Consider the following 27,913-nt stretch of genomic DNA (forward strand, 5'->3'; position numbering starts at 1 on the left):
AAATGTGAAATACATAAATGAAGAGTTAATATGTTGATAACACCAGGCATCCCCACAGAAATAAGAAAAATCCCAATCTTTGTAGAATGCACCTTTCAAATAATGTCTGGAACTTGCACGTCATTCAACTGAAAATTGTTTGTGTTTGTGTGTATGAGCTCTTTTCTCTGACCTGCGTGTATGCTGCCACATAAGAGTGTGATCCATCAAACAGAAAGAGGTATTCCACAGGGCAATTCTGGGTTTGAAGCTGAGAGCACATTTCAAATGCCACACAGGCACCAAAGGAGTAGCCGGCGATTCGATAAGGCCCGTCTGGCTGAACCTGTCTGATGCAGTTCACATAGTAGGCTGCCAGGGACTGGATGCTGTCCAGAGGAGCAGCTGGGGGAGAGGGGATGAACCAAGATGAGATTGGTTGGACGCTGTTGGATCAGTTCATTGTAAACAGTCACAGCTCTAAACCCTCACACTCACAAAATTCATATATAAACATCTAAATAACCAACATAACCATTAGGCCAAAAAAGGTGGTGGTTGGTTAGAACATCAGTAAACATTCCCCAAGAAATAAGGGGATTATTCTGAGAGGAAAAAACTAACTGAACAGTTGTTGAGCATTACGTAATCTGTATTGACCAATCAAATTTAAACAAAATAGTCTTGATTTATCATTAGCAAATCAAGGACTAAGTTCTGTTCTGACGACAAAGGATGGCCTAGCCTTATAAGTGCAGTAATATACTCGGTGTTATTTTCTTTTTGCCTAGCCTTGTAAGAGCCTAATTGAGTGTGTTTGTTAACGAACAATACCTTTGGTGCACTGCAGGCCATAGCAAGGCATGCTAAGCTTGAAAGCGAGCGTCTTAAAGGCTGTAATGGAGCCCTCAATGGGATGAACCAGAAACAATGGCCTCTCCTGGTTCTGAACCTTGTTGAGTGGCGTCACAGTGGGGCCGTTGGGGTTGACTAATATCTGGGTCAGATCAGACTCCAACAGAGAGCGAACGCCATCTCTCTTAGCTGTAGCCTGGTGAGATTCTGGATAGTTGGAAGTAGCAAAGACAAGAAAACCTCATTCTTCCTGGTCTGAGTGGATCTGCAGGTTTTATGAAGCCACATCTTACAAAGAACTGAATTTAGACTGATCTTTCTTAACCCTTGTGTTGTCTTCCTGTTAACCATGAACTTGCCCTTCCCAGGTCAAAATTGATTTTTTTGGGTGCTTTTCCAATGTTTTTTTTTTCTAAATTAATTGTCACTTTTTCCAGCTTTTGGTGCTTTTTTAAAACCTGAGCTGGTTTAATAACAGGTTTTACACTTATTCTTGGAATTCATGGTTAACAAACCTCATTTATATCAAATTATACATACGTTAATTTAGTTAAAAAGGCAGAAATTATGAATTATTTTGAGTAATAGTTAAGATCAGAGGACGTTGAGTTGATCTCAGATGGGTAGATGTCAAAGTTTAGTCCGGATACTGTTTTAAAACCATTTTAAAAAAAGAATTCAAATGCTATAAGATTAAATAAAACACCCCAAAAAAATCAATGAAAGTAATCATTAATGTTATCTGATGAATGTTTGGAATTATCCACGTTATCTTTGGGCAATTTGGTTGAAAGAAACACTTTGAAAAGGGTCAATTTGACCCGAGGACAACACAAGGGTTAATAAATCTCAATTTTTTTCTGCTAATTTAAGAGCAGCTCTTATACCATTTGATCCGCCTGGCTTGCTATTGGCCAGCTCTCGCAGCTTGTTAATGGTGATCTGGCGAATCTCCCTCATGGTCATGACGATGTCGTAGTCGCGCTCCAGAGTTTGGCGAACCTCGACACCCATCAAGGAGTCCAGGCCCAGGTCAGCCAAGGAGGCATCGGTGTTCACGCTGTTCAAATCCCGCACACCTGAGGGTGAAGGTCACAGTGAACGCTGTGCTAGCTTTGCTGATCAAATTTAGCTAAAAAAAAATAAATAAAATAGGAAGCTGACGAAAAGAATGCCTCTCCCTGAGTTATGTAAAATAAATAATCTGGCAGTATGGTATTAAGAAATATGCTGTGTAAATTAGTATGTTTTATACTAATTTCCAAGAAAAAGAAACACTTGGATATTCTTTATGATTATAAAGAAAAACATTCCAAGGAAAGACTTTCCTTGAGATTTAAGCCACAATTCCAAAAAAAAAAAAAACTTTGGCCTATATGGCTATTAATATTTCACAATACTGGCCATACAGAACAAGTAGGCAATGGGACATCTATTTTGAATAGGCTTATAACAGACAACAGTTAAACAGCAATAAAACACAAAGTTATTTACGCTATTTTCAGTCATTTACAGAAAAACACATGCATTTAAAAAGGACATGTAGAGAAAAAATGAGCCCACTATAAATGCAGTTGCCCTTTAACACACAATGCAGAGATACTGAAAGTGTGGCAAACGCCCACTGTAAAATTATGAGCGCCACATAAATCCTCTTCTCTCGTGTTCCAACGTAAAAGATCTAATAAGAAGACTGGCCTATTAATGCATCTGTGGCGCATAACAAGTCAGTTTACAGGACAGTTTTTTTTTTATTTTTTTAAGTAAGTCACTACACATAAATACATCCATAAATCTGAAGTGTCATTGCAGTTACAGTAAATGTTAGCACTCTCTCTTTCTGTCCCTCTATCGCCCCTCTCGGGGCCGAGACACACTTGGACTGCAGCGTGCAGTTCACTGTAGCGGTGTTTCGCGCAAACCACTCTCTATTTTAAAATGAGTTGGAAAGCGGACAGCAAAATCTAACTTTACTTGTAATGTGTTTAATTGTAAAATAAGCTTTATTTCTCTCTGTCCACTGTACAATGAAAAATTCAAATCCAAAACTGGGCCACATTCAGCCCCTGAAACGGGGGTGCATTGAACCGCCTGTTGTGTGTGCTCTGCCTTTTTACTACCACAAGATTACAGACACGTCTCTGCTAATTGGGTATCACCTGTGACACAGACAATAAACGAGAGATCCACCCATGAAGCGAGAGAAAACATAACTTTAAGCCCGTTGCACACCATTTCGCACCGTTCCGAGGTAACATGTTGTCCAACCAGAAAACTAACAAAACGGTGCACGGTCTCAACTACTGCCAGAAAACACTTGGGTTATGTTGTAACCCTGGTTCTCTGAGTGAAGAGACTATCTCTCCACCATACATATGGAATAAGGAATGGTGTAACTGTTAGTTATACAGGGGAGAAGCCAGTTGTTTGAGTTTGTGGCAAAACCATTCAGTGCTCATTTTTATCTTTTTATGACTTTTAATTGATTAAAGGAGTATTTTTCCAGTCTTATTGTTTTCATTGAAGCTTTAGTTAAAATAGTGTTAAAATCTCGTCTCAATCTTGTGAATCTCGTGTTTCTTCTCGTGAGCTGGGTGTCTCGTTACACTCCTCAGACATGGCTTAACCATGTCATTCGATATGGTACTTCAGTACACTTTAAGAACAAATATTACTTGGATCACTACAGAAATTTACAAATCAACATTAAATAATAAGGGATCACATTATAGACACTGACCACTGACCCTACATTTGCCCACAATTTTGGACATAAAAGTTTTTTTAAATAGCACCTTACCAAGAATGTGAGCTACAGCGTCCACCAAGTCTCTCTGGCTTCCTGCCTCGCTCTTTACTGCCGTCCTCTCTGCCAGTACAAAGCTAGACATCACTGGCTGCTGCTGGCACAGGAAGAGGTCGAGCACCTCCAGGCAGGATGTGATGCGCTGTGGTAGGGTGCCACCGATCACTGCGTCATTGCCACCCATGGTCTCCAGCACCACGCCCACATCGCCGATGGCACCCCACTGGACCGCCAGTCCAGGTAGGCCATCGTGGCGGCGCTTTTCACACACACGCTCCATGGCTGAGTTGGCGTAACCATAGTTGCTTTGGCCAGCGTTGCCCCGGCCGCAGCTGACCGAGGAGAAGGCCACGAAATGCCTGAGGTCTGGACACAACTTTCTTGTCACTCTGAAGAGGGAATATAAGGGAGTGCATTAAGATCCAGAGAGAAGCGAATAGCAGTACTAAATTAAAATTCCCAGATTTAAACAGATGGATTCATAAGGAAATTTCCCCACTGTGGGATGAATAAAGTATTATCTAATCTAATCTTATTATGGGTGTCTCACTTGTCCAGGTTGATGGTTCCATCATATTTAGGTTTGTTAACATCAAGGAAGAGCTGAGGAGTCAGATTTTCCAACATGCCATCTTTCAACACCTGATGAGATAATGACATACAAAACATGCTTGAAGTTTAGATCAAAGTGAAATTACGGCCAATTTAAATGGAGAAGCAGTTTTGGAGCAATATCACCAAGGGAGGTTAGTCTTAACTGTAAGTTTGGAAGGATAAGATAAGCATAAAATTACTAATAATCACAGTAAAGAACTATGGTGTCAAATAACCGTACCATATCAGTAACATAACATACTAAAAATTCAGTAAGGTGACATGAATGTGAATAGCAGAAAAAAACAATACAAAAAGCATTAAAAAAAAAAAAGGTTTACAGCCATGCTAATGGCTCTGTGAGGCTGTTCTTAGGTATAATGATGGACCCACTACTTTGAGTGGATGCATGTCTGAACCAAATTTTTTCATTCTAGTGAAGACATTTCACTAAAGGCTTAAAATAGCAATCTCATGTTGGCACTAGAGGTTAGGTTTCATGAGGTTTCTCGGATGACCACGAATGAATGCACAAATAATGTTGATCCAATAGTTGCTGAGATATTTCAGTCAGTCACCAAAGTGGTGGGCCGACAGACACTGCCATCGATCCCCAAATTAGGGAGTGAGGGGGACAGATGATGAAGTGGATTGGTGCGTTACCATGGCCAGGTGGAAGACACCACCCACTGGGCCCAGTGCGCAGGCTTCAGCGAGGAGTTGCTCTGTTCCCTTGAGTGTGCTGACATCATTGGTCGACACCAGCACCTCCACATCTCGACTCTGCCATTCACGCACTCGCTTTGCCTGGTAACCTAGCAACAAATGCAAAGTAAAACTATGAAAAACTAGTTAGAGCAGCGCAAACAGACAAATTACGGTCACATGGTACACAGTTTGTATCATATATGATGATGAAAAGCTTTAGATTTGTATTGTGTACAGTACAGCCAATTTTAAGATATTTATGTTTTCATCTGTTGCTGTCCCTATCAAACATCTTGCAATATCACCAGAGGAGGTAAGATAATTTTGTATATCAAGAAAGTCTCAGTTTATGTTGAAGTATAAGATGTAGAAGTGAAAATACATAATTAGAAAGACTACTCACTTCAAAATCAATTGACATCTTGCTAAATCTACAATGTCCATGTGTATCGTACAGGGATGTAATGTTACTAGCACGGCATGGGATCTTCTCTGCTGATAAAACTTCACTTGATAAAACCATAGATTGATAATATTCATTTTTACATCTATGGATAAAACACACCAGGTAAGATGACGTTACATGAGTGTAATGCACTGAGCTAGTTAGAGAGAGCAAGCTTTCCCAGCAGCGAAGTTCATGGGGGTTGCCAGGTTGTGAACGCTAAACCCAAAGTCCCACAATGTGAATGTTCGCTAACAGCACAGCAGAGATGCTAGATGCTGCTATATAAACAGCTATTAAAGCACATGCTCTTGTGGAACACTGTACCAGGCTGACAATTACCTTTTTATAGGCTAAACATAGTAACAACAACAACAGCTAAAAAGGCAGTGACCTTGCAGTGCTTTGTGCCTGACTGACAGCCACCCTTTCCCTGCTTTTTGTCAGGGCACTTCACAGGCTGTGTCTCAATTTATTTGTACTCTATATAATTTAATGCAAACACATGGATGTTGAAATGACTGAAATGCCCATCCCTACTAGTAGCAGTGAAGAGTTAGTGCTTGTTTTAGGAGTAAATTAGCCAACTATGCGTCCTTTTGGGCTTAAAGCTGTTTCCATCTTTTAAATGCATCTCCAATATTTACCCGTTTTACCATGTCTCCGGGTCATGCAACTGTTAAGAAAGATGTCTTTTCATAGGTCAGGGAGAATTAATCTTTCTGTTAATCCAGTTTGTTTGGTTGCCACTATCATTGCTGTGGCCCGTTGTTTTTGCGTTTCATGTTTGGCAACTTAGGTGTCAAAATGGGCAGTTGACAGGCCACGCAGGCCAAAATAAAAACAGACTGAATGGAAATTTTAAAAGAAGAGAATACTGGCTTTAGCGTTGTTGTCAAAAAAAGTATTTCAACTTAGCATATTTCCTTAATATCCAATGACATATTGTGGTCATTTTTGGATTAAATACAGTAAATATAGGGCATATTGGACCTTTAATGATAAATAAAAAGTGCTAATCACAAAAAATCAGGACTTTTAGTTCACTGAGTAGCACCTGCTGCTGCTTTGTATCACTGTGTCTTACCGTTTCTAATGCCTGATCTGGAGGTCAGCACCAGTTTGCTGGCACCTCTCTCTGTCAGCCACTGAGCAAGCTCTAGACCGAAGCCCCCCAGTCCACCAGTGATGATGTATGAGTGGGAGGGGAGACAGAAGGTGCGACAGATAGCTGGAAAAGACAAAGGGGAGGCAGTTTGAACTGCCGAACCCTTCTCTTCACAACGAACCTGTATGAAGAGAAGAACCAGGAAAAAGACACATAGTGTAGTATTTTCCAGTAATAGTCACATTATAATTATGTTCACTTTATAAGAAACTGAGTTTGCAGATATTAACTGAAACGTCTTCCAGGATTACTCTGTTTTCATTTTACCATGTTTTAATTCATTTTTTAACAGACAATTGAGTGATTAAATCTTTCAGTGTTCTCTTTCTACTACATCATAACAGATTGGTCTATTATTAAAAATCTACAGTCCCCTTACACTAATAGCAAAGGCTGAGGAAGGTCAGATGTGAAACTGACCTGCAGGAGGACCTTGCCAATATGCTTGCCCTGAGCCATGTATCTGAATGCTTCTTCCACTTGGTCCCTCTCAAACACTGTGGTCTTTAGAGGCTGAACTACACCTCCCATAATGCCTTCCTTCAGCAGCTTGGACACTTCCTCCCACTCCTGGTTACCCTCTTCGAAGAGAGCATCCAGCAGAATGCCATGGAATGCCACATTCTTCAGGAACAGAGCCATGCCTGGAGAGATAACATTGTTCAGTGCTGACCATGCTGAAGATGAACCCGACCTTGGACAACCTGCTGCAGTCATTTGCAACCTAAAATATGTCTTGGTATGAAATTAACTTTTTTTTTTTTTTCAAAATCATTCGTTACTTTTTCAAAAACAGTAACTAATCATTAACTACCCTTTATTTGTGTACCTTTATTGTAAAGTGTTACCGAAATGGAAATATTTCATCCAGAAACTTTTCTGGTATTCCACATGTAGGATTTTTCTTTAGATATTTGGAGGAAAATGTATTTACTTATATTTCTAAGGGTACTTTTAAGGTTATTTCTAAAATTAAAAAGGAGTAAGTGACACTTGCACTGTTACTGTATAAGCCTATGTGACTCTAAGCCTGAGTGCTTCCTACTGACCCAGTGGAGAGTTGTTGGACAGGTCATATTTGCCAATCTCCAGGAATCGTCCATGTCTGGCTAGGCAGCGAATGCTAGCCTGCAGTTTTTCCTCAGCCAGAGAATTCAACACCACATCCACACCTGAAAAAAACACCACCCCACACACACTTGTTTTTTTACTAAGCTTAAAAACACTGTAAAGCTGTTGTTTTTCCAGGGGTGGCTTTCATTTTAGCAATCCTACAGAGAATTTGTTGACATTGATATGCTGGCTACAATTCCTTAATACAGAAAGAGGTTTCCGACCTTTGCCCTGTGTGTGGAGCAGGATGTGCGGTTCAAAAGAGGTGTCTCTGGAGTTAGCAAAGGACTCTGCTGAGAGTTGAGGGAACCTCTCCTGCAGGTAGGCCCGCTTCTCCTTTGAGCCTAGATAGGGTTAAAAAGAGTTTTTATGAGATACAATCTCATAATTATAACTTAGTAATTCATGATGCACTAATTCTCAAAATAATTTCTACATGATCATAATATGAGGGAAAAAACTTCCACTGGTGGTGGATTTTGGTGCAGTCAATAAGAAATCATATCAGAGCTCATTTTCTGTTACAAAGTGTGTTATGTAAGTGTTAAATACTTACCGACTGTAGTGAAGACTTTACATTTCTTGCTGAGTGCTATGGCAATGGCAGCCTGGCCGACACCCCCTGACCCTGAGTGGATGAGAACAGTCTCTCCGGGACGGAGCCTGCCGCGCACCACCAGTGAGTAGTAGGCTGTGGCGTAGACCACTGGCACTGATGCTGCCTGCTCCAGTGTCCTACACACACACGCACAACAACAGAATTATTTGTTATTATATTGTTTGATGTAACTAATTTATGCTGTTGTCAGAGCACCCATGCAGAAACTTAATTTTAGAATAAGTGCACAAAGAGGAGAGACCCTTGTTTACACAATGATGATCAGGCTCATACTGCTACTTGCAGTCTGTAGTGTGACTACACTGATTGTCCATTTACACTGTTTTGTCTTTGTAACACACAATTTAAATGTGACACTGACCAGCTTGAGGGAACATCCCAGAGGAACCGCTTGTCAGCATCGACACTTGTTGCCAGGCCTCTGGCAGGCAGCAGCCCCATCACACGCTGACCAGCGCTGTCACGACCAGAAAATTCCATACCCAACATGCACTGCTGAAGAGCTAGGTCACCTACAAGATGTATAATCAACAGGAGAAGTAAGTTGTCTAATTGTGGGTGCTTGATGTACAATTGGTCCACTGTTACTTGACATTTTGTTTAGTATAACAATAGTAACCTACAAGATGCTGGGGTTACTTATGTAATAAAAAACAAGACTGAATGCATGATATCTTGCGTCTTCACTCTGTACCTGGAATAGCATCTGGTGGCAATTTTCCAGTGGCCAGCATTATATCTCTGAAGTTGAGTGAACTGTAGTAGACGCGACACAGTTGCACGTTTGGGTTGCTGGTCACAAAGTGGCGGAGTGGGGAGGCGATCCAGCGCAGAGAAGAGAGGTCACCTCGAGTCAGCACATTAACGTAGGCCTGCTCTGTCAATTCTTCATTTAGATCTGAGTACCACAAAATACAGACAAAAACTTCAACGGAACTATAAGCCATGGGCACATCAAACATTTTGAATGGGAGTTATATGCGTTAAACTGATCTGAATAAATTCTGTCAAATCAAACTGTTTTGTATTGACTAAATATGGATTAAGTGGCACTGTTAGTACAAACACTTTCTAAAATCTCCGCCAAATCTCAGGGAAAAAAACCTAGTTTTTGAAATACATTTAAACAATAGAGTTATTTTCACACGTGTTTAAGGGATTTCAAAGATAACGTCTAACAGATTAAAATAAATCCATGAATCTTTGCCTATAATCAAAGAAATGCATTTCTAAATATTTAGATTGTCCATGGCCTGACAACTGCCGCTGTTTATTTTACAAAGGAGAGAGAGATATATATATATATATATATATATATATATATATATATATATTATGGCATGCCGTTTAGGAAATAATATATATATATATGAAGTTTATCCATCTGAATATATGGAATGAAAGTCTGAATATATTGAATGGAAGTCTGAATATATGGAATGAAAGTCTGAATATATGGAATGAAGTCTGAATATATGGAATGAAAGTCTGAATATATTGAATGGAAGTCTGAATATATGGAATGAAAGTCTGAATATATGGAATGAAAGTCTGAATATATGGAATGAAGTCTGAATATATGGAATGAAAGTCTGAATATATTGAATGGAAGTCTGAATATATGGAATGAAGTCTGAATATATGGAATGAAAGTCTGAATATATTGAATGGAAGTCTGAATATATGGAATGAAGTCTGAATATATTGAATGAAGTCTGAATATATGGAATGAAAGTCTGAATATATGGAATGAAGTCTGAATATATGGGATGAAAGTCTGAATATATGGAATGGAAGTCTGAATATATGGAATGAAAGTCTGAATATATGGAATGAAAGTCTGAATATATGGAATGAAAGTCTGAATATATGGAATGAAAGTCTGAATATATGGAATGAAAGTCTGAATATATGGAATGAAGTCTGAATATATGGAATGAAAGCTGACGTCATTACGGCGCTGGCGCCATCTTGTGTTGTGGCTGATTAATCAGGATGTAACAAATGTGGACGCTATGAGTGAATCGGCTAGGAATCTAGTGTCAGCTATTTTGAGCAATGAAGAGATTATTAACACTCTGGCAAATGCATGTACGGGCCAAAATACTGGTAACCGTATCCAGTGCCCACACCATTAGCTTCCAGTTGAAGTGTTACTTCTGCCGACATCTCCCAAAGAGACTCATAAATTCCTTCAAGAATGATGCATAATGTTCTTTCGGCAACGTTTTGTTGAACAGGATTGCTTATAAGCACTAAGAATGTCGCAATAATGGAAATATGATCCTCAAGGTGACGCTATCTAATTTCCAAACTGTTTGTGTCGTTTGGAGTATGACCAGTTGTTGCAAAAAAACCCTGCAGTTCAACAAAGTATTGGACTATTTCAGCCGATGCCATTTTGTAAATCCAGTGAATTCAGAAAGGTATCCCTTTGGTGACATTTCTGTCAATGTATTCCAACTTTCATTCCATATATTCAGACTTCATTCCATATATTCAGACTTCATTCCATATATTCAGACTTTATTCCATATATTCAGACTTTCATTCCATATATTCAGACTTTCATTCCATATATTCAGACGTTCATTCCATATATTCAGACTTCATTCCATATATTCAGACTTTCATTCAATATATTCAGACTTTCATTCCATATATTCAGACTTCATTCCATATATTCAGACTTTCATTCCATATATTCAGACTTCATTCCATATATTCAGACGTTCATTCCATATATTCAGACGTTCATTCCATATATTCAGACTTTCATTCCATATATTCAGACTTTCATTCCATATATTCAGACGTTCATTCCATATATTCAGACTTCATTCCATATATTCAGACTTTCATTCCATATATTCAGACTTTCATTCCATATATTCAGACTTCAATTCCATATATTCAGACTTCCATTCAATATATTCAGACTTTCATTCCATATATTCAGATGGATAAACTTCATATATATATATTATTTCCTAAACGGCATGCCATAATATATATATATATATATATATATTATATATATATATATATATATATATTATATATATATATATATATATATATATATATATATATATATATATATATATATATTATATATATGTGAAGCCAAAGCTGACCGGTACTGCTACAACAATTACTGTATGTCCCATGTAGCGTGACAATTGTATGTACAACTAGTTGTTGGGCAGACAAGGACATAGGACAACCTATAATATTAATTTGAAGAAATTAATTCCAAAAAAAAAAAAAAAACAGCTGCTATCCTGCTGCTATCCCGGCACTAACACTCCTAAAATAGCAATTGGTTGTCACCAAACACAACAAAAATTTCCTGACCTGTTTTCTATGGTAGTTTGACAGGTGAACTGTGCTGCTTTCCCTATGAAGCTTAATTATTTTATAGGATTTTTTTCACAAAATAAATTGGTTTGCCACCACTGTTGTACTGCTACGACAAAACATCTGTAATCAAAGTAACTCAAACATAATGGTTGTGGTGGACAACAATGTCGGAACCATATTAATCTAAATAGAACCAGAATAGGTGACAATTTGATATTTTGGTACCCTGAGTGATGAGCTGGTGCCTGAAGACACCCCAGTGTCCGTCTCTGAACACGTTCATAACCAGATCCCCTTCCAGCACCGACTGGAGGCTCGGTGTTGCTGAAGACTCGTTTAGATTGGACACAAACGCACAGCTGTTAACACAAAAAGGGAACACAGTACGAAAACCAATAAATCACAATGGATACAACATGGAAAAATAGGGTACAAGAAGTTTACAAAATGAATGGTTGTAAAAATTATGTGATGTCTGTCTACTAATACATGTAAGAAATGTAGTTCTAGTTTATATGTAGTGTTTTAAAGCTATTTTGTGGGCTTTTGCCTTTATGTGATAATACAGTAAAAAAGGCGAGAAAGACTGGGGGGGGGGAAACGACATGCAGCAAAGGGCAGAGAGTCCGAGTCAAACCAGGGCCGCTGTGGTAAGGCCTAGTAAATACGGCGCATGCTCTACTTGATTATCAAGGAAAATGCACAAAATCTTTTTTTTCAAATGTGTATTTTTTAACTTAAACATACAAAGTTAAACGAGATATGATGAAGACGAAATCTATAAATAATAATAAGTATAAATGACTTCATATTTTACTAAATTAAATAACACAGACAAGTTTGCTTTGCTCAACAGTACAAATGTAATTAATAGAACAATAACTAAAAGTACAAATTATGTCTCTTCTTTGAATGAATACATGTTGTATGCCCTTATAAACAATGACATGTAAGATGGGTGTAATATAATAATCAGTAATTAAGTTACAAAATATAATTTGTACAACCTCTCCTTAAAGTCTACAAGTTCTGAAACCCTACACCGTGCATGCTCAAGTGATAATACACGACACACGCTACTGCCTAAACAGACTGACTGGTCACATCTTTTATGGACGTTGTTACGAGGGTAGCGTTTAATACATCTGTGGGGTAGCGTAACGTAGAGGACAAACAGAACCATAAATCAGGCATTAGTGAGAGCAAGAATGGCAGGTGTGTAAGTGAGTTACATCAGAGTCTGAGTGGTGAAGGAAGGGTGTAGAGCGACCGGTGAACGGTGTCGGACTTGTTGTGTGAGGCAAAAGCGAGAGGAGAAAGAGATAGCAAAGACGATATTAAGCGAGTTAACAGTGAACAATAAAAACACCAAGCTTCTTAAGACACGGGGGCTTCATCTGTTGGTAGTACGGTTGGTAAAGTGAAGGGTGTTACAACGCGGAGACTACAGTACACACCGAGACACACAGCAGACCTTTTTCTTAACTCAAAACGCACAATTTGTTTGACATCGTGATTGCGAGATGATTAGCTCAATTGTGCAGCTCTAGTTTTGTGACTACATGTGTATATAGATTTGAGATTTACTTTCCTTACTTACACTTACAGTTTATTGTGTTAAGGGTAACATTCTGGTACTGTGACAAAACTTGCAGTTTGTATGGTTGACAATAGGTCCTACCGTATTCGGTTGCCTCCTGGCTCCTGCCGTAGACAGTTGACCATTCCCACAATGCCACAGTGGGCATGAGACGCAGTCAACCACACTGGAGAGTCCGATGACTCTAACATCGTTGCCTGAGCATAGAACACACAGTTATGACTAATGTCACATTTGTAATTAAACGACCAATAAGTTCATGGTTTCCATGTATTCATCATGATTCCCTTTAAAGTCACTAACTGCCAAATGTCAGACACAGACGAACATGGAAGGATATAGAACCTACCTTAAGTGTTTCCACCCACTCGTAGTTGGTGCTGTCCACAGGTAGGAAAATGGGCTGTTTGCCTGGAGACCGACAGCGGCACAGAAAAAGGGCTGAGCCGTAAAAAGACTTCCTTACAGTCACCAGACTGAGGGATGCCTCAGAGATCACCCTCTCCCACTCAGCCTGGTAAAAAGAGGGAGATAATATTAGCAGAATATTACCTTCCGCTCAGATATTCAATGTGATTTCAGAATCTCAGCATGTGACTGATTAGCTAAATAAGAACGTATTTCTTTATTTAATATTGTTAACTTTGATCTTCCAGCTTTGGGGTTTTTAAATCAGAATAATGATTCTATCAAACTGCTATTTTTATTGTGAGAGACACCATCATTGTGACGTCTATAAGATACACAAAAAGGAAGTGTTTGGCAGGGTAAATAAAAGTCTCTACCAACCTGTGTGAGCAGTCCTTGCTGGCAGGTGCTCTGAGCAGTGCTGGAGAGGAAGGCAACAGTTTCCCCCAGAGTCTCTCCCTTCAGCAGGGTGTGGAGGAGAACAAACCCCCCTTGTTTGGCTCCAGAAGCCAAATTTACCAAAAGAAGTCCAGGATCCGTCATTAGAGGGCCCCAGGCATGGTTACACACCACAAGGTCTGCCCCTCCTAGTATACTTCCAGGAGCCGGGCTCATCGAGGGGTCCCACTGAGCTGAGGCAACTGCCAGTTCCTCCAGGGTGGCCTGGTGGGGGGTCAGAAGGTCTAGGTTGGTCGCTGTGGCAGTGTAATCCACACGCAGCAAGGGCTGGATGTTAAGGAGCGCTACCACACGAGAAAAGAGCTGACCATCGTTGGAGAGAGCCTGGTGGGGTAAGAGAGGTGGAGAGGGTTAACAAATGTATATTTTCTGAGACAATAGCATCATTTAGCCATTCTGCATTTGAATGAAATTAGCCCAACTCCTTTTTTTCATAGTTTCAGTCTTACCTCCAGGACTTTAATCTTGCCGGGCATGATGTTTTCTAGGGTGGTGTCCAGGCAGTGTCTGAGAGCGTGGTTGTCTAGCAGGCCCCGCAGCAGCCCGTCCTGCAGCAGACATGCCCTCTCCTTCTCCACAGTCTGTTCTAGTTCAGATCGAAGGTTCCCGTTAAGCTCCAGGCTGCAGAGCAGGGCCAGCAGCCGCACCAGGGAGGGCTCAGAGGGCTCTGGGCTGGGAAGAGGGCCGTCTGACTCCCCATGTAAGCCGGGGATGGAGAGCTTGACACCATGGGGGGCCAGCTTTTGTTGCAGTCTACAGATTAAACCTAGATGGAGAGAGTGGGACAAATACTTAGAGGGACATGTGAAGGCAGATGATACAAGCAACACAATGGGCTGATAATTTAGATAAATAATAGTAAGCATTTTGTAGATTGTAAAGAATCAGAAATAAATGTAAAATAAGTTTTTATGTACAAAAAGAGCTGGCCTTTTTGTGATTTGCTTTACATAATAACTCCAAAGGTGGTAAATTTATAGAAAAATCTAAATATCAAAACTGTAGCCTTTTTTTCCCTATTCATTAATGATAAAAAGCAGTGTCATTTAAAAGAAGAATGGACACAGAAAGTTATGTAATACCGTGCAAAAAAGAAAAGAAGTGTAATGGGGTGTCGTAGAAGCGACATGTTCATGAAAGCGGCACCAATTCAAGATTTAATGATGAAGACTTTCATTACTCAATGCCAGAGCCTTAATCTTTCAGATTTGAGTCTGGATTTCCAGGCTAGGCGTCAAGCTGCAATATTTATTCATTTATATGCAATTCTTGTAATTGAAGTGCAGGACCCTTAACCTTTATTACTACTTCACACTCTTTTTTTCAAGTTTGGTAAAACATTACAACAATTAGGAGAAATTGATGCCTTGTTACACCTAAAACCAGAATTATAAGCACTAATGTGGAGTACTGAAAAGGATGCTACACCTAAGTTGGAATCTAGAAATAATACAAACTCTCTAGACACTCAGAATCAAGTCTCCTCAACATAGTAAATACATGTATGCTCACTGTAATACACTCAGAGATATGTTTATGTACTTTCTTTAACAATCAGTTTTCTTTTATTGTACCTTTACAGAGCCTCAGCTGTTGAGCAAGTTTCACATTGGATGCCAGGCACTCTGTGTCCACATAGGGAACAAACACAAACTCCTCTAGGGTGGGGGGACTCTGCTGCTGCTGTCGACGGGGGGCCACAGTGGCGTGCAGACCGGAGATCTGGACTCCGCCAGCAACAATGTGGTCTAGGCAGGGATTTACGTGGACATCCATGGCTACGGAAATGAGAGAAATTTGGAGTTAAGGACTTAGAGAAGGTTATAAGATCCAACATAAACAATCTGCAAAATTACTTTAAAATTATTTTTGGGTCTCATGAACATTTCTGTGTATACAGTACCAATCTGTGTACTGCTAGACTCTGTCTATATTGATACATTCTTTACAAAGATATAGTCAACCTTCTTTTTCTGTGAAACACTAGTCATTTCTTTTTCATCCTTAGACATGTTTCTGTTTATCATCATTTCTAAAACAGCTGATTCATGTCAGCATTCATTTTTATGTGGCCTGTGCTTTAAGGCTGGGTGATTTATATATTCGATGAAACAGGAGCCCATTTCAGGGTAGATTCATGTGCAGACACACATGATGAAAAAAACACACACCTTGCTTCCCATCAGTGTAGTTGCACACCTTCTCCAGATGGATAGTTGGATCAACACACACTGAGCGGATCCTAGTGGGCAAACGCAGACTACGACCCGAAAGCCCGGCCACGATCATCTGCAGCATGGTGTCCAGAAAGGTCACCCAGTTTCCTGTCCACTCCAGTTTCCCACTATTACCTGAAAATGGCCAATCACATGACAGTAGCAAATCAGCAACAAAAAAAAAAATTACACCAATGGATTACTTTTGTTTTATTATAAATATTAACACAGTACAGTGGTCTCTCACCCACACACACACACACACACACAGACTGTAGCTTAAGCGAGACGTCATCCATGAGACTTTGAAGTGTGTAATAATTGCGTCTTATACTTCAACATAAACTGAGACTTTCTTGACTTGCAAAATTATCTTTTAAAACTGACGAACATCATATGGCTCAATTCAAACGGGATAAAAGAATAATTTGTCTTTCCCCATTCAGTACCGTTAATATTAATTACCGTTAATAATGCCACTTGACAGAGCAAGAGACAAGGCCAGATTAGTACCGCGAGGGGCCCCTGGGCACTGAAGGTCATGTGTCCCCTACCCCCCCAACACCCATGCCCTTCAAAGCAAACTGCAGACAGCTGATAGAACCTTCGCCCCACCAGACAGACCACCCACCCACACACCTGCATTATTGGACTCCAAGATGCCTTGGAAGGTCTTTCCATAGTCATAGCCGCGCAGTCGGAGCTCTTTGTAGATATCATGTGCTGTGAGCTTCATTTTGGGGTCACCATCGTTGTTGGCAGCTTTCTGATTTATCTGACTACGGAATGAATCAAGGGCTGCATCCTCCAGAATGCTCACCTTACCTGAAAATCACAGAACAGAGTAGATGGAAACGATTCATGGAAGATTCAAGGGCAAAAGAGCTGTTTTTTTAGCATTTTGTATTTTCTCTGGTCTATCTAGCTGCCTCATACATTTCCATTTCAAGCCTGTCCCCAGAACACACTGTAAAAAACAGTAGACAGCCCAGGGTCTACAAACAGCAAAGATACACTATGCCCACCTGCACCACAAAGCATACACAAACAGTGATCCAGCGTTCCAGCCAAGATGAGGTTATGTTCAACCTGTGTATAGACGTGGTGAATGTACAGCTCACAGCAACTTATTACAATATAGTGTCTGGCTTTTCTTTTGTTTTATTGGAAAATGTTTTTTTTTTAAATTGAGTTTCCTCTTAGCAAAATAATACACATGAAAAAGCCAGTGTTACATAGCACCTTTTTTCCAACTTTATTCAACACAACCAGTTTCCTTGGTATATTCAGCAATCATTTTACGTTGGAAGCCGGAAAAACTGAACCGCAGTCAAATCCGGTAAACCTTCCCAACTTCCGCTGTTGTCCAGAGCGTGTTAACGGCCTGCTACGTCAGCAGTTTATTGTTCAGCCCTTTAGTTTTATTCACAGTTTTTAAATATCCAGCATCCCGTGCTGTCCAAATTGCTCAAAAAGCTGATTGGGTACTTGGAAAACCAAGTGAGAAGCACATTGAATGAAGGGTTTGTGAGATAGTACACACACAAACACAGTGTGGGATTGATAAAGTAATTTAAAGGTCATTCATAGGTCAGGTCAGGGGACGAGAATATTTGGCCAGTCTCTACCAACCAAACCTGTTCATGTATACTTTTGTTCGTGTCTCAACAGATTCAGGGAATCTAGGCATCTGCATGATAATGGAATGTTTTGTCTCAAGACAAGCATCTGTGCTTATGCACCTGAAATATCTTTGTTTACCTTAAATGTTCGCCTAAAGGTAACGCTTCCAGCATGAGTTTAAATACACCTTCAGGAGGACAGGAACTTCAGAGTCAGGACGGCACTGCACAAAAACACATTGTGGTCAAACTGCCTGCTTAATTGTCTCCTTGATTTAGTGTTCATTAAATGCTTCTGTGTAGTTGATCAATGTCTCAATGTCCCACAGCTTTTTCCACGTACAGTATGTGCTGTTCCCGAGTTTTTCTTAACAGAACAGAAAAGAGAACTCTTTGATGCAGATTTGACTATAGATGAAATTAAAGAAGTAATGGGGGCCCTGCCTGTGGGTAAGGCCCCAGGGCCCGATGGCTTCACAGCATAATTTTTTAAGAGTTTTGCAAATGAACTGGCTCGACTTTGGTTAGAGACATATAGGGAGGCAATGGAGAAGGGCACACTAACACCAACATTTAGGCAGGCTTTTAATAACTTCCTAGATTCCTAAAAAAAGGTAAAGACCCAGAAGACTGTAAAGACTTGTTTCAGGCTTGTTAGAACAAATACCGAAAGTCAAATACAATTTTAATAGTAAAAATAAATAAAAAATTATAAATATTTTGGCTAAGGTTAGCTAATCTCCCTCTTCTTGCCTTGGCAATAACTTAGCTGGAGTGAGAAACACAAGGCGTTATGAGGTCTAAGCTACCATTACGTAACGAGTAACATTAGTAAATTACAGAGCTAACGTTATGTACGGAGGAAAATTAGTACACGGAATGACAAGCTGCGGCTGTAACTTTTAAGGATGGGAAATAGTTTTAACATGACTTTAAAATAGACATCCATCAAGCCAAAGCGCTTATTAAATGTGGGGGGTTTTAAAGATTTTTTGGGGGGTTTAATTTGTTTTTTAGGACAGTGAGACATGAAAGGAGAGAGAGCGATGAGAGAAGGAGAGAGAGAGAGAGAGAGATGAGAGAGAGGAGAGAGAGAGGAGAGAGAGAGAGAGAGAGAGAGAGAGAGAGAGAGGAGAGAGAGAGAGAGAAGAGAGAGAGGAGAGAGAGAGAGAATGACATGCAGCAAAGGGCCGTTTCGTCAAGGAGTAACCTCTACACATGGGCGCCGGAAAGTGCTTATGTTAACATCAGTTAACTCGTTCTTCTTTTCTAACTGCGTGGCAAGGTATAGTTACGTTAGCTTAGCTGGGAGCTTCACGGAGAAAGCTAAAATTTAAGTTAGCTGCCCTACAGCTGTCAGAGTTAGCTTCAACTTCATATATTACATTCTTCTAATAGCTGTATTCTCAGTAATGTGACAATCTGCAAGGAACCGGTTGCTTATAAATCAGACAGCACCGTTTGGCTTGGTTATTAATGCAGTTAGCATTGTTTGTTACTTAGCTAGTTTATGACAAATTGTTTTGGCTGTGCTTTCTAGCATGATGTAATTGTGCTTATCGAGCACTGTCGCTTCATTACACTACACAGATAATGTTTATTATTTCATGGATTTCATGTCATACAAATTTGTGTTACGCTGTAAACTGTTTAAATCGGAGCATGCGCAACTCACATTTGCACTCGACCAGAGCCGGTCTGACTCGACTTTAACGGTCTATCCTCGACTCTCATCTGGTATGACACGTTAAGCAGTAAACCGTTTAAATCTGAGCATGTGCAAATCAAAACTGCAATTGACTTTCATTGGGGAGTCGCTGTGTGCTCTTGGTGGAAAATTAATTTAAACAAAGTTGAGTGCAGGTCTCCTCAAGGCCAGGCTAATGTTCTAAGTCCTTCTAGTGGACAAAAGGTGCAACAACAACCACATGCTTGTATTGGCATTGACAATGCATCAGCCTGATTAGAGTAGTACATATTATTCGGCTGCAATTGAGCATTAAATATTTAATATGATATGAATATTTTTAAAAAATATCAAATTTGAATGGTATCATAGAGGAAGATTGACAGCTCTAGTAAGAATTACAGCCCAATTTCCCTAATGCATCTCAAGATTATTTCTAAAATGTTGGCAAATAGATTAAATAAAGTTATTACTTCTCTAATTCAGATTGATCAAGTGGGGTTTATTTGGGGGTGTAGCTTGTCAGATTATATCAGGCATCTCATTAATATTGCATGGTCTGTAGCTGATAGACAATCCCCAATTGCTGCCATTTCCCTTAATGCTGAAAAGGCTTTTGAAATGGCTGAATGTGGCAATATGTTAAAATGTATGGGTTTGGCAGCCTTTTTATGAAGTGGATTAAGGTGCTGCATAAAAACCCAAAGGCTGTGGCGCAAACTAACTGGTTAATTTCTGAATATTTTGCTCTTTAAAAAGGGGAAAAATACAGGGCTCACCTCTTCCTTCTTGTTGTTTTGTTAAGCCATAGAGCCTTTGGCAACAGCCACAAGGGGGAAGACTATCTCCCTAGGTTTTATAGTAGGAGGTGTAGTGCACTAAATTATGCGTTATGTTTTTTATGTCCGAACCTAGCAGATCAATACCCTTAATACTATTCAGGAGCATTAACTTTCTTAAATACATTTCAAAGACCGATTAATAGAGGGGGGTTCGGCCTTACAAAGTTGTTATATTATTACTAGGCTTTTAAGTTAAGGCATCTGGCCCACTGGTCACTTCTTCTTGAGAGAGCCCCACCCTGGTATTGTAATGAGCTAATTATCTGATTTAATGATTTGATGATCTGTTCTTGCTCCATTATCACACTTGTCTGCCCTCACTGTATTGTGAGGCAAAAACACATATGATAAAATCCCCCTTAAATGTTGTTTAGACCAGAGTGGCCCGGCTGTTTGAACTGGATCCAAAACTAAATACTACATCAAGTGTGAATTTCCGGGACGGGACCACCACGTCCAGAAACTGCCCTGTTTATTTGCACTGTGAAAAACACTATGTACAAAAAACCACCTACCACTGACTGCCAGGTTTCCGTTCTCTGAAACCTCAAACTTGTTGGTGGCAGGCATGAGATGCACCTTTAACTGGACAGAGCCTGAAAGGCACAGAAAGGGACGAGAGAAGACAGACAGAGAGGCAATCAGAAGCTCATCAGTCTACAACAATAAAAGAATTACCCCACATGCTCAAACCCCTGTTGCTCTACTCTGCTCTGCTCTCACCAGTTTTTGGCAGGATGGTGGCCCGGTGGATTGTGACGTCTTCAAAGATTACAGGTGTGCTTTCCATTACAACCCCCAGACTTCTCACCAAGGTACGCCAGGCCAGCACCAAGTAACCCGTTGCCGGGTATAGGACACGCCCATCAATGCAGTGTCCAATTAGGTAGTAGTCTGTAGACTCTGGATTTATGTCTGTTGTTGGTCAAACAAGAGTAGGACACAGAGCACACCAAGTGATCAAATACAATAGCACAGTTTTACTTTTTTTTTTAAAATATTACCGAAGGAAAGAAGGCAGATGAAGAACTGCTATTTATTCTGGACGTCCATTTCTTACCGATATTATAGACAAATGTAGAATTAGATCCTCCTGAGCCATAGGAAAAATCCTCTACCTTGGGGACATCCCAGGTCTGGGCATGGTCCCACTGTACCAAAGGGGAGATGAGAGGGGTACCAACAGGCACAGGGTACTCCACCACTGGGCAGAGGCTGTTAGCATCCACGTTGATGCTAAAGAGGGGCATAAAAAATAATTCTAAAGCCAAGCAGTGTGGTAATTTTGTGACACAAAGTTATTCTTGCATTTCCATTGTCAAAAGTTATGGATGGTACCAAAAGATCTACTCCATTCTGTCCCGTTGCTCAGAGGAGAAGCAGACAGAAGGGTTCACTGCAAAGCCCATTTAGAGCAACAGCCCCCCCCCCCCCCCCCAAATTACACAAACAGTTACTAAATGCAGAGAGATTGAGGCATTTACTGACCCGCTCATGTAGATTTTGCCAATGTTTGTGAGGAAGAACTCAAGATTGTTGGTGTGGCCTCTCTTCATCAAGGGGAGGATGGAACATGTGGACTTCAAACTGCGCTTCAGGATGGCCTGTGCAAAAAACATGTATGGAAAAGGTTTATTTTTCTTTCCCTTCCAGCCAATCCAGGATCAGTTTTAATAGCCATCATTGAGGTTCAGGATTTTAGAGAGGCAGAGCATTTTTTTTTATCCTACTTTTCGGCCTAGGAATAAAATAAAAATTTCATCTACTTTTGTAATAACTCTTTTCTCTGCTGATATTCAGGAGAGCATGGGACAGCAGTGCCAGATATTGAACTACCAACCTTCTGAGCCACAGCCGCCCCTGTACCCATGTACCTTGTTTAATAACACGTGGCCACATTGTTATAGCAGTGTGTATGGGTATGTCATAGGCCACATTTAAGACCATGTAATCATTCAAAATATTTCTTATGTCGCCTTAAGTTAACTTGGTTGGCAGGTGGTTTCACATTTCAGACCAGGTGGATTTAAAAATCCACCTGCCACAGGAATTGCTGTGTCTCTATGATCCTATCCTGTCCTGTCCTATTCATGGTAGCCTACTCGTGGACATTGCACCGTCATCACAGGCTGTAGTAGGGAGGCATGCCTTGATAATCCAGCATAAAGGCATCATTTCCTATCCTGGGCTGGGACACACATTCATACAGTTTGATGACTTATCATTGCACCTACAATAATGTGGCTGTCCTCAATTTAGGTCATCCTCTACATCTCATCTGCAGTTTTTCCTGAATCCACCGTATGTGATTGTGTGTGTTTATGTGTGTGCATGCGCCAATCGCGGGGGGAATGGAGCAGCAGCCCCGCCCGCTGCAACGAGCCGACAGGATTGAAACCGCAGCAGCGACTTTAAAGTGAAAAAACATTACAGTGTGCATTGATGTTAAAATGTGCACATGTTGGCAGGACGTCTTTCGCTGTATGTTGTGTTGGCAAATGTGAGCTGTTCGAGTCAAGTCTTTATATCAGAAACATGGAAATGAATTTGACCCATTTTCACTCCCCGTTGGTCAGTGGGTGCACATGGGACTGCTGGGATTGTTGTGAGTAATGAAAATGTAATAGGGGGCCCCGGCTGTCAATCGATGTCTTCCAGTGATGAGGGCCGCTGATTGGTCCGGGCCCGTAAGCAACTAGGTACCCCGTTTATTGAAAGTCACGCTTCTGAATCACTCAATTCTCAATGGCTACCTCCCTATGCAGTAGGTAGATTAACAGTTACCCGCCAATTGCAAAATCCATCCGCGTTTGGCGGGTGTTCGGTTGTTAATTTCAGAAACGGAAATTATGTATGTGGCTATTTGCATAGTGAGATCCAGGGCGGTCACTGATTTGGAGACACATTCTACTGCCAGGTAAAAACTTGGTCCACTTGTGATTGCATGGGACAGATGATAAAACCAGGTCAAAACAGGTCCTTTGTGTGTCAAAAGTATTGACACACCACTCATGGTTGCGTCATTTGAAGCCGGTAGTTCACATCTGATAGAAGCTGTGAATATGTGTGCGTACCTGCAGCAGAGCATGAGGCGCTATCTCCACCACGACAGCGTTGTCAGGCACCAGACTGAGGCCCTCGTGGAACAGCACAGGGCTCACCAGGTTGTTGACGTGGTAGTCAGCCGAGCTGTACAGAGCCAGAGGAGAGTCCCACTCAGATTCAGGGATGCTGGTGCTTACCCAGCGGGGGGACCGCTGCCGGGGCTCCTTGATCACCTATAAACAAGGTGACACTTTATATTATTAAGTAGTATTCCAATTCCCCATTCCTATTCAAGTGAATGACAAATCATGCAAACCTTTGACTTGTACTGTTCTAACATTTATTTAACATGTTTAAGGTGGAGCTTTCCACCCCCCTTATAATGCTGGATAGTTTAATGAATTGGAATGCATCATATTTTAATTGTTATATTTTGTGAGTAAAATCTGAATATGAAACATAATCGGTAACATTTCTCTATAAGGTAAAGGCAGTAGCACAATGTTGTCCTAGTAGAAGTATACAGTAAGTCAGTAGTTTACAGTTGGGTTGCATACTAATTTCCCTGAGGGCCCTGGGGGTAAGTAATTTGGGGGGTACAATAGTTCTGGACAAAGCTGCAACATCAGCCCATTCTGAACAGGCACGTTTTGAACAGGCACTGCACTAGTTCTGTTGAAACATAGCAGAGCTACTTACCTTCTTTAGGGCAGCCAGCAGTGTTGGAGCAATGGAAGCCATGTAGTAGGAGTGGAAAGCGACACCAGCGCTGCGCACCTCCTTTGCAAACACTCCCTGCTCTTTTAGCTCAGACACAAATGTACTGATTGCATCCTGATGAAACACACACACACACACACACACCAAACCTGTCAAGAAACAATATCCTGCACCTGGGAAAACCTACATTGGCAAAGGTCGGTGTATCAATGCTTACATTAGATAATAGTGTAGCTATTATGCTTGTACAGTCTGACATTGGTTTTACTTAAAACATCATGGCATCCTTTGTGTTGTTACTGCAATGACAACTAACAACTACTTGTTGGCCAACTACTATAATCTTCATTCTTCTTTTCCTGTTCTCCTCAAAAAAAGTTACAGATTTAATCTTCAAGTGAAAAAGTGTTTCCAAACCTGCAGTATTTAGCAAAAGAAATGGTAACATTTAAATCCTGCTCATTAAAAGTCTCATTAAAAACAAAGTTTCTCTAACTTTGCAATTTCTAGGATACAGGTAAAATTCCCCCCCAAAAAAGGAAACAAAATGATGTAAGTAAACTTTATTTGGTAATGCTTTATTTGAAGGTGTGATCATAAGACTGACATGATACTGTCATTGATATTGTCATTTTGAGTATTCATGACAGTCATTAAGTGTCATTTCGTAAATTATGACACTTTTAATGCAAAGTTAGCATTGTCCGAGATGTCTTTGTCATGACAACTTGACATTTACAGGGCTGCCAACTCTCACGCATTGGCCGTGAGACACACGCATTTGACTGGTTTCACACGCGCACACGCCACACCCCCGATTTCTCACGCTGAAGTGTCAGCCCGGTTGGTCAAATTTCTGAAAGATGAGTTTATCTATGTTTTTACCTGTTGAGCAACTCGTGATCGACTAGTTGTGCTTTCAGAGACTGTGAGGGGGTTCAAGAGCGCTCCCTGTCTGTGGAATTTTCAAATTGTCGCAAAATGAGAACATTTTTTTCACGAGCCATCCCAGGTGCATTTCCCCGGCTTCAGGTATGCGCTCTGAATATCACAGACCGTCCGTCGCTTCGTGTCCACTCTCTCTGTAAAGATAGAGATGAGGAGCGCGGCTGGTAGCGTAGCAACTTCAGTTCATTGTAGTGGACTCGCTCTGCTGGGGGCAGTGACACGTTGCATGCATGCGTAGACCTCCGATAATGAGCAGCGTACGGACACCTCTAAACTGTCAGAGACCAGAGACCCAAATGGGCCTCTGAGTCTGTCAGACGGTCTGAGTGAGATCCACCATATCAGCGGAGCAATTACATGCACAGCAGACTGTATTACAACTCTCCAAATCTCGGATCTCTATGAGCAGAAATCTGGTGAAACACATCTGAGCTATAATATATATATATATATATATATATATATATATATATATATATATATATATATATATATATATATATATATATATATATAATACGATACTGCAACGTTGGGCCACTATTGTGCATTTCTAACCTCTGCATCTCTAAATGTAACTAAATAATTAATTTGATGTTTTTTAAAATGAACAAATAGTCTTTATTTTCACAAAAAAGTAAAAACAGTAAGTGGGGTACAGAGGATGACAGCCAAACATTACTGAACATTGGCACAAAGGTTAAAGGATTAGAACTTATGTAACTCAGTGGTTCTCATTCTTTAGAATGTCAGTGGTCTTAGTTGATCCCTCATCATTAATTTAACTTTGGGTCCCTGGTCCCTATACCTGGGACCCCTGGACCTGTTCACCACAGACCCAAATCTTCTGAGCTGTTGCTGACATATGCTACTGTCTCTTCATGTGGTTCAATATGTTTGGCACATTGTGTGGGTCAGTTCTTATATCATAAGAAGTTAATAATGTAAATGCTGAATGCCCTAAAACCTGTTGATACTACAACAATGCAAAGGTTCTTAACCCTACAGTTTTGCACATATCATGTAAGACTTGATTTCTCCATTTTTTTTTGCAAAAAAACCTCTCCAGAAAGTGCCATTTAATGGTTTATTTTTCGATTTTTTTCCTGGGGGAGCATACCCCCAGACCCCCCTAGGGAGAGCCCCATCCCCCCACATATAACAAATCCCAATTTAAACCCTAAAGGATAAAGACCCAAAGAAATTGCTTTGTACGCGGCAAAATATGGGTTGGCCCCCCCAAATCTCACTCCAAGGTTTTTGGAAAAGTTGGCAGCCCTGCATTTACAAAGACAACAATCTCTGTGTTATATCAACTTGACATTAAACTAGATAATACAACCTGTTGGATGTCTTTGTAATGACAACTTGACATTAACCTTGACCACATAACCTGTCATAAATATGTCATGACAGGCCCACGTATTCAAACTTTGATTAGCTTTAGCTGTTAACATTACATTAAACTGAATTACATCTTTAACCTCAAGTAAAGGGCAACCATTTGGACTTGTTATTAAGAGGTCTTAAAAGTTATAAGACCAGTTTGAAGACAGTTCTGAGGTGATTTATTGAGTTTTGGACTTAATGCTAACTATACTCAGATGCCATTAGCTCTGTTAGCTGTAACGTTACAGCTGTCCGATTAGCTAACTGAGTCAGTCCTGGGCTGCAAAAGAGCTAAACCCGAAAAGAAAACCATCTCAGTAACATTACTGCATTCCCTGTTGTAAACTGGCCTCCTGCGTAAGTCTCGGAGGCTGTTTTTAGTCCTGGTTTGGCGACACCGACTCAGCTAGCTAAAGCGCTAGCATGGTGGAATGAGATGAATCTGAATTGCTCCAAAACTGCCTGGTGGAAACCCAGCTTAACGCACTTTCAGCGCTATTAGCAACTGTAAATGGGGACATGTCTTCACCATCAAATTTGCTCTGCATTAGCTAACAACATTAGCTTAACAGAGCTTTTGGTGTCGGTGACTATATGAAAGGGACCAAACAAAGTGGAGAATAATTTTCCGATAATCCAAAAGCTAACGTTATCTGTTCAAGGCAAAATATTAATGACACAATTATAATGCTCTCATGAAAGCCAATGTAAAAACCATTGGCTTAATGACAATTTAATATAATGTTAACACATAGAGCTAAATAGTTTATTAAAGTTTGATAATTGGGCCCATCATGACATATTAATGACATGCATTTGTGGTTATGTTGTCAAGGTAATGTCAAGTTGTCATGACAAAGAATTGGAATATTCTAACTTTGCATTAATAGTGTCATCACTTATTGAATGACTCTTAACGACAACAGTCATAAACACTCAAAATGACTCCTTCATGTTCATGACAGATATCAAGTCATAATAATGACACCCCTTCAAATAAAGTGTTACCCTTTATGATCATACAAAAATGTGAGCAAATGGAAATTAAAACTTTCCAGGCATAAAGCATGATTAGTGTTATCAGACTTCGGTTCAAGATCTCTACAAACGACAAAGTCTAATAAGAACTGACCTGAGGACCAGAGATGGTGACGGTGTCCTCGGCGTTATGGCAGGCTGGGACCACTCCCTTAGGACATTGAGCCATACACTCCTCCCAGGTTAACCCTGAAACACAGACAGCAAGCACAAAAGTAAAACACATGCAAAAAAATAAATAAAATTTAAAACAATTATTATCACGTTTTATATGTCTTTTTTAATATCT

The 27,913-nt window shown here is 40.3% G+C and overlaps 1 protein-coding gene across 1 annotated transcript in view; it reads right to left on the reverse strand.

Annotated features, from left to right (window-relative positions):
- Positions 1-27,913, reverse strand: part of fasn (fatty acid synthase) — a 52,207-nt gene that overhangs the window by 5,146 nt on the left and 19,148 nt on the right. The window contains exons 12-39 of the mRNA XM_032502834.1: positions 27,719-27,813; positions 24,229-24,363; positions 23,559-23,762; positions 21,973-22,088; positions 21,545-21,720; positions 21,208-21,399; positions 21,000-21,080; positions 16,973-17,158; positions 16,289-16,468; positions 15,692-15,895; positions 14,567-14,883; positions 14,040-14,441; positions 13,600-13,764; positions 13,332-13,447; positions 11,876-12,009; positions 8,982-9,185; positions 8,649-8,799; positions 8,225-8,403; positions 7,893-8,012; positions 7,605-7,727; positions 6,976-7,199; positions 6,475-6,676; positions 4,898-5,049; positions 4,191-4,282; positions 3,635-4,029; positions 1,722-1,913; positions 814-1,041; positions 173-384 (exon numbers count right to left, since the gene is read on the reverse strand). Coding sequence (XP_032358725.1) covers positions 173-384; positions 814-1,041; positions 1,722-1,913; positions 3,635-4,029; positions 4,191-4,282; positions 4,898-5,049; positions 6,475-6,676; positions 6,976-7,199; positions 7,605-7,727; positions 7,893-8,012; positions 8,225-8,403; positions 8,649-8,799; positions 8,982-9,185; positions 11,876-12,009; positions 13,332-13,447; positions 13,600-13,764; positions 14,040-14,441; positions 14,567-14,883; positions 15,692-15,895; positions 16,289-16,468; positions 16,973-17,158; positions 21,000-21,080; positions 21,208-21,399; positions 21,545-21,720; positions 21,973-22,088; positions 23,559-23,762; positions 24,229-24,363; positions 27,719-27,813 — 5,177 coding nt within the window. The remainder of the gene's footprint in view (positions 1-172; positions 385-813; positions 1,042-1,721; positions 1,914-3,634; positions 4,030-4,190; positions 4,283-4,897; positions 5,050-6,474; positions 6,677-6,975; positions 7,200-7,604; positions 7,728-7,892; positions 8,013-8,224; positions 8,404-8,648; positions 8,800-8,981; positions 9,186-11,875; positions 12,010-13,331; positions 13,448-13,599; positions 13,765-14,039; positions 14,442-14,566; positions 14,884-15,691; positions 15,896-16,288; positions 16,469-16,972; positions 17,159-20,999; positions 21,081-21,207; positions 21,400-21,544; positions 21,721-21,972; positions 22,089-23,558; positions 23,763-24,228; positions 24,364-27,718; positions 27,814-27,913) is intronic.

The sequence above is a fragment of the Etheostoma spectabile genome, chromosome 21 (assembly GCF_008692095.1).
Source record: "Etheostoma spectabile isolate EspeVRDwgs_2016 chromosome 21, UIUC_Espe_1.0, whole genome shotgun sequence".
NCBI lineage: Eukaryota > Metazoa > Chordata > Actinopteri > Perciformes > Percidae > Etheostoma > Etheostoma spectabile.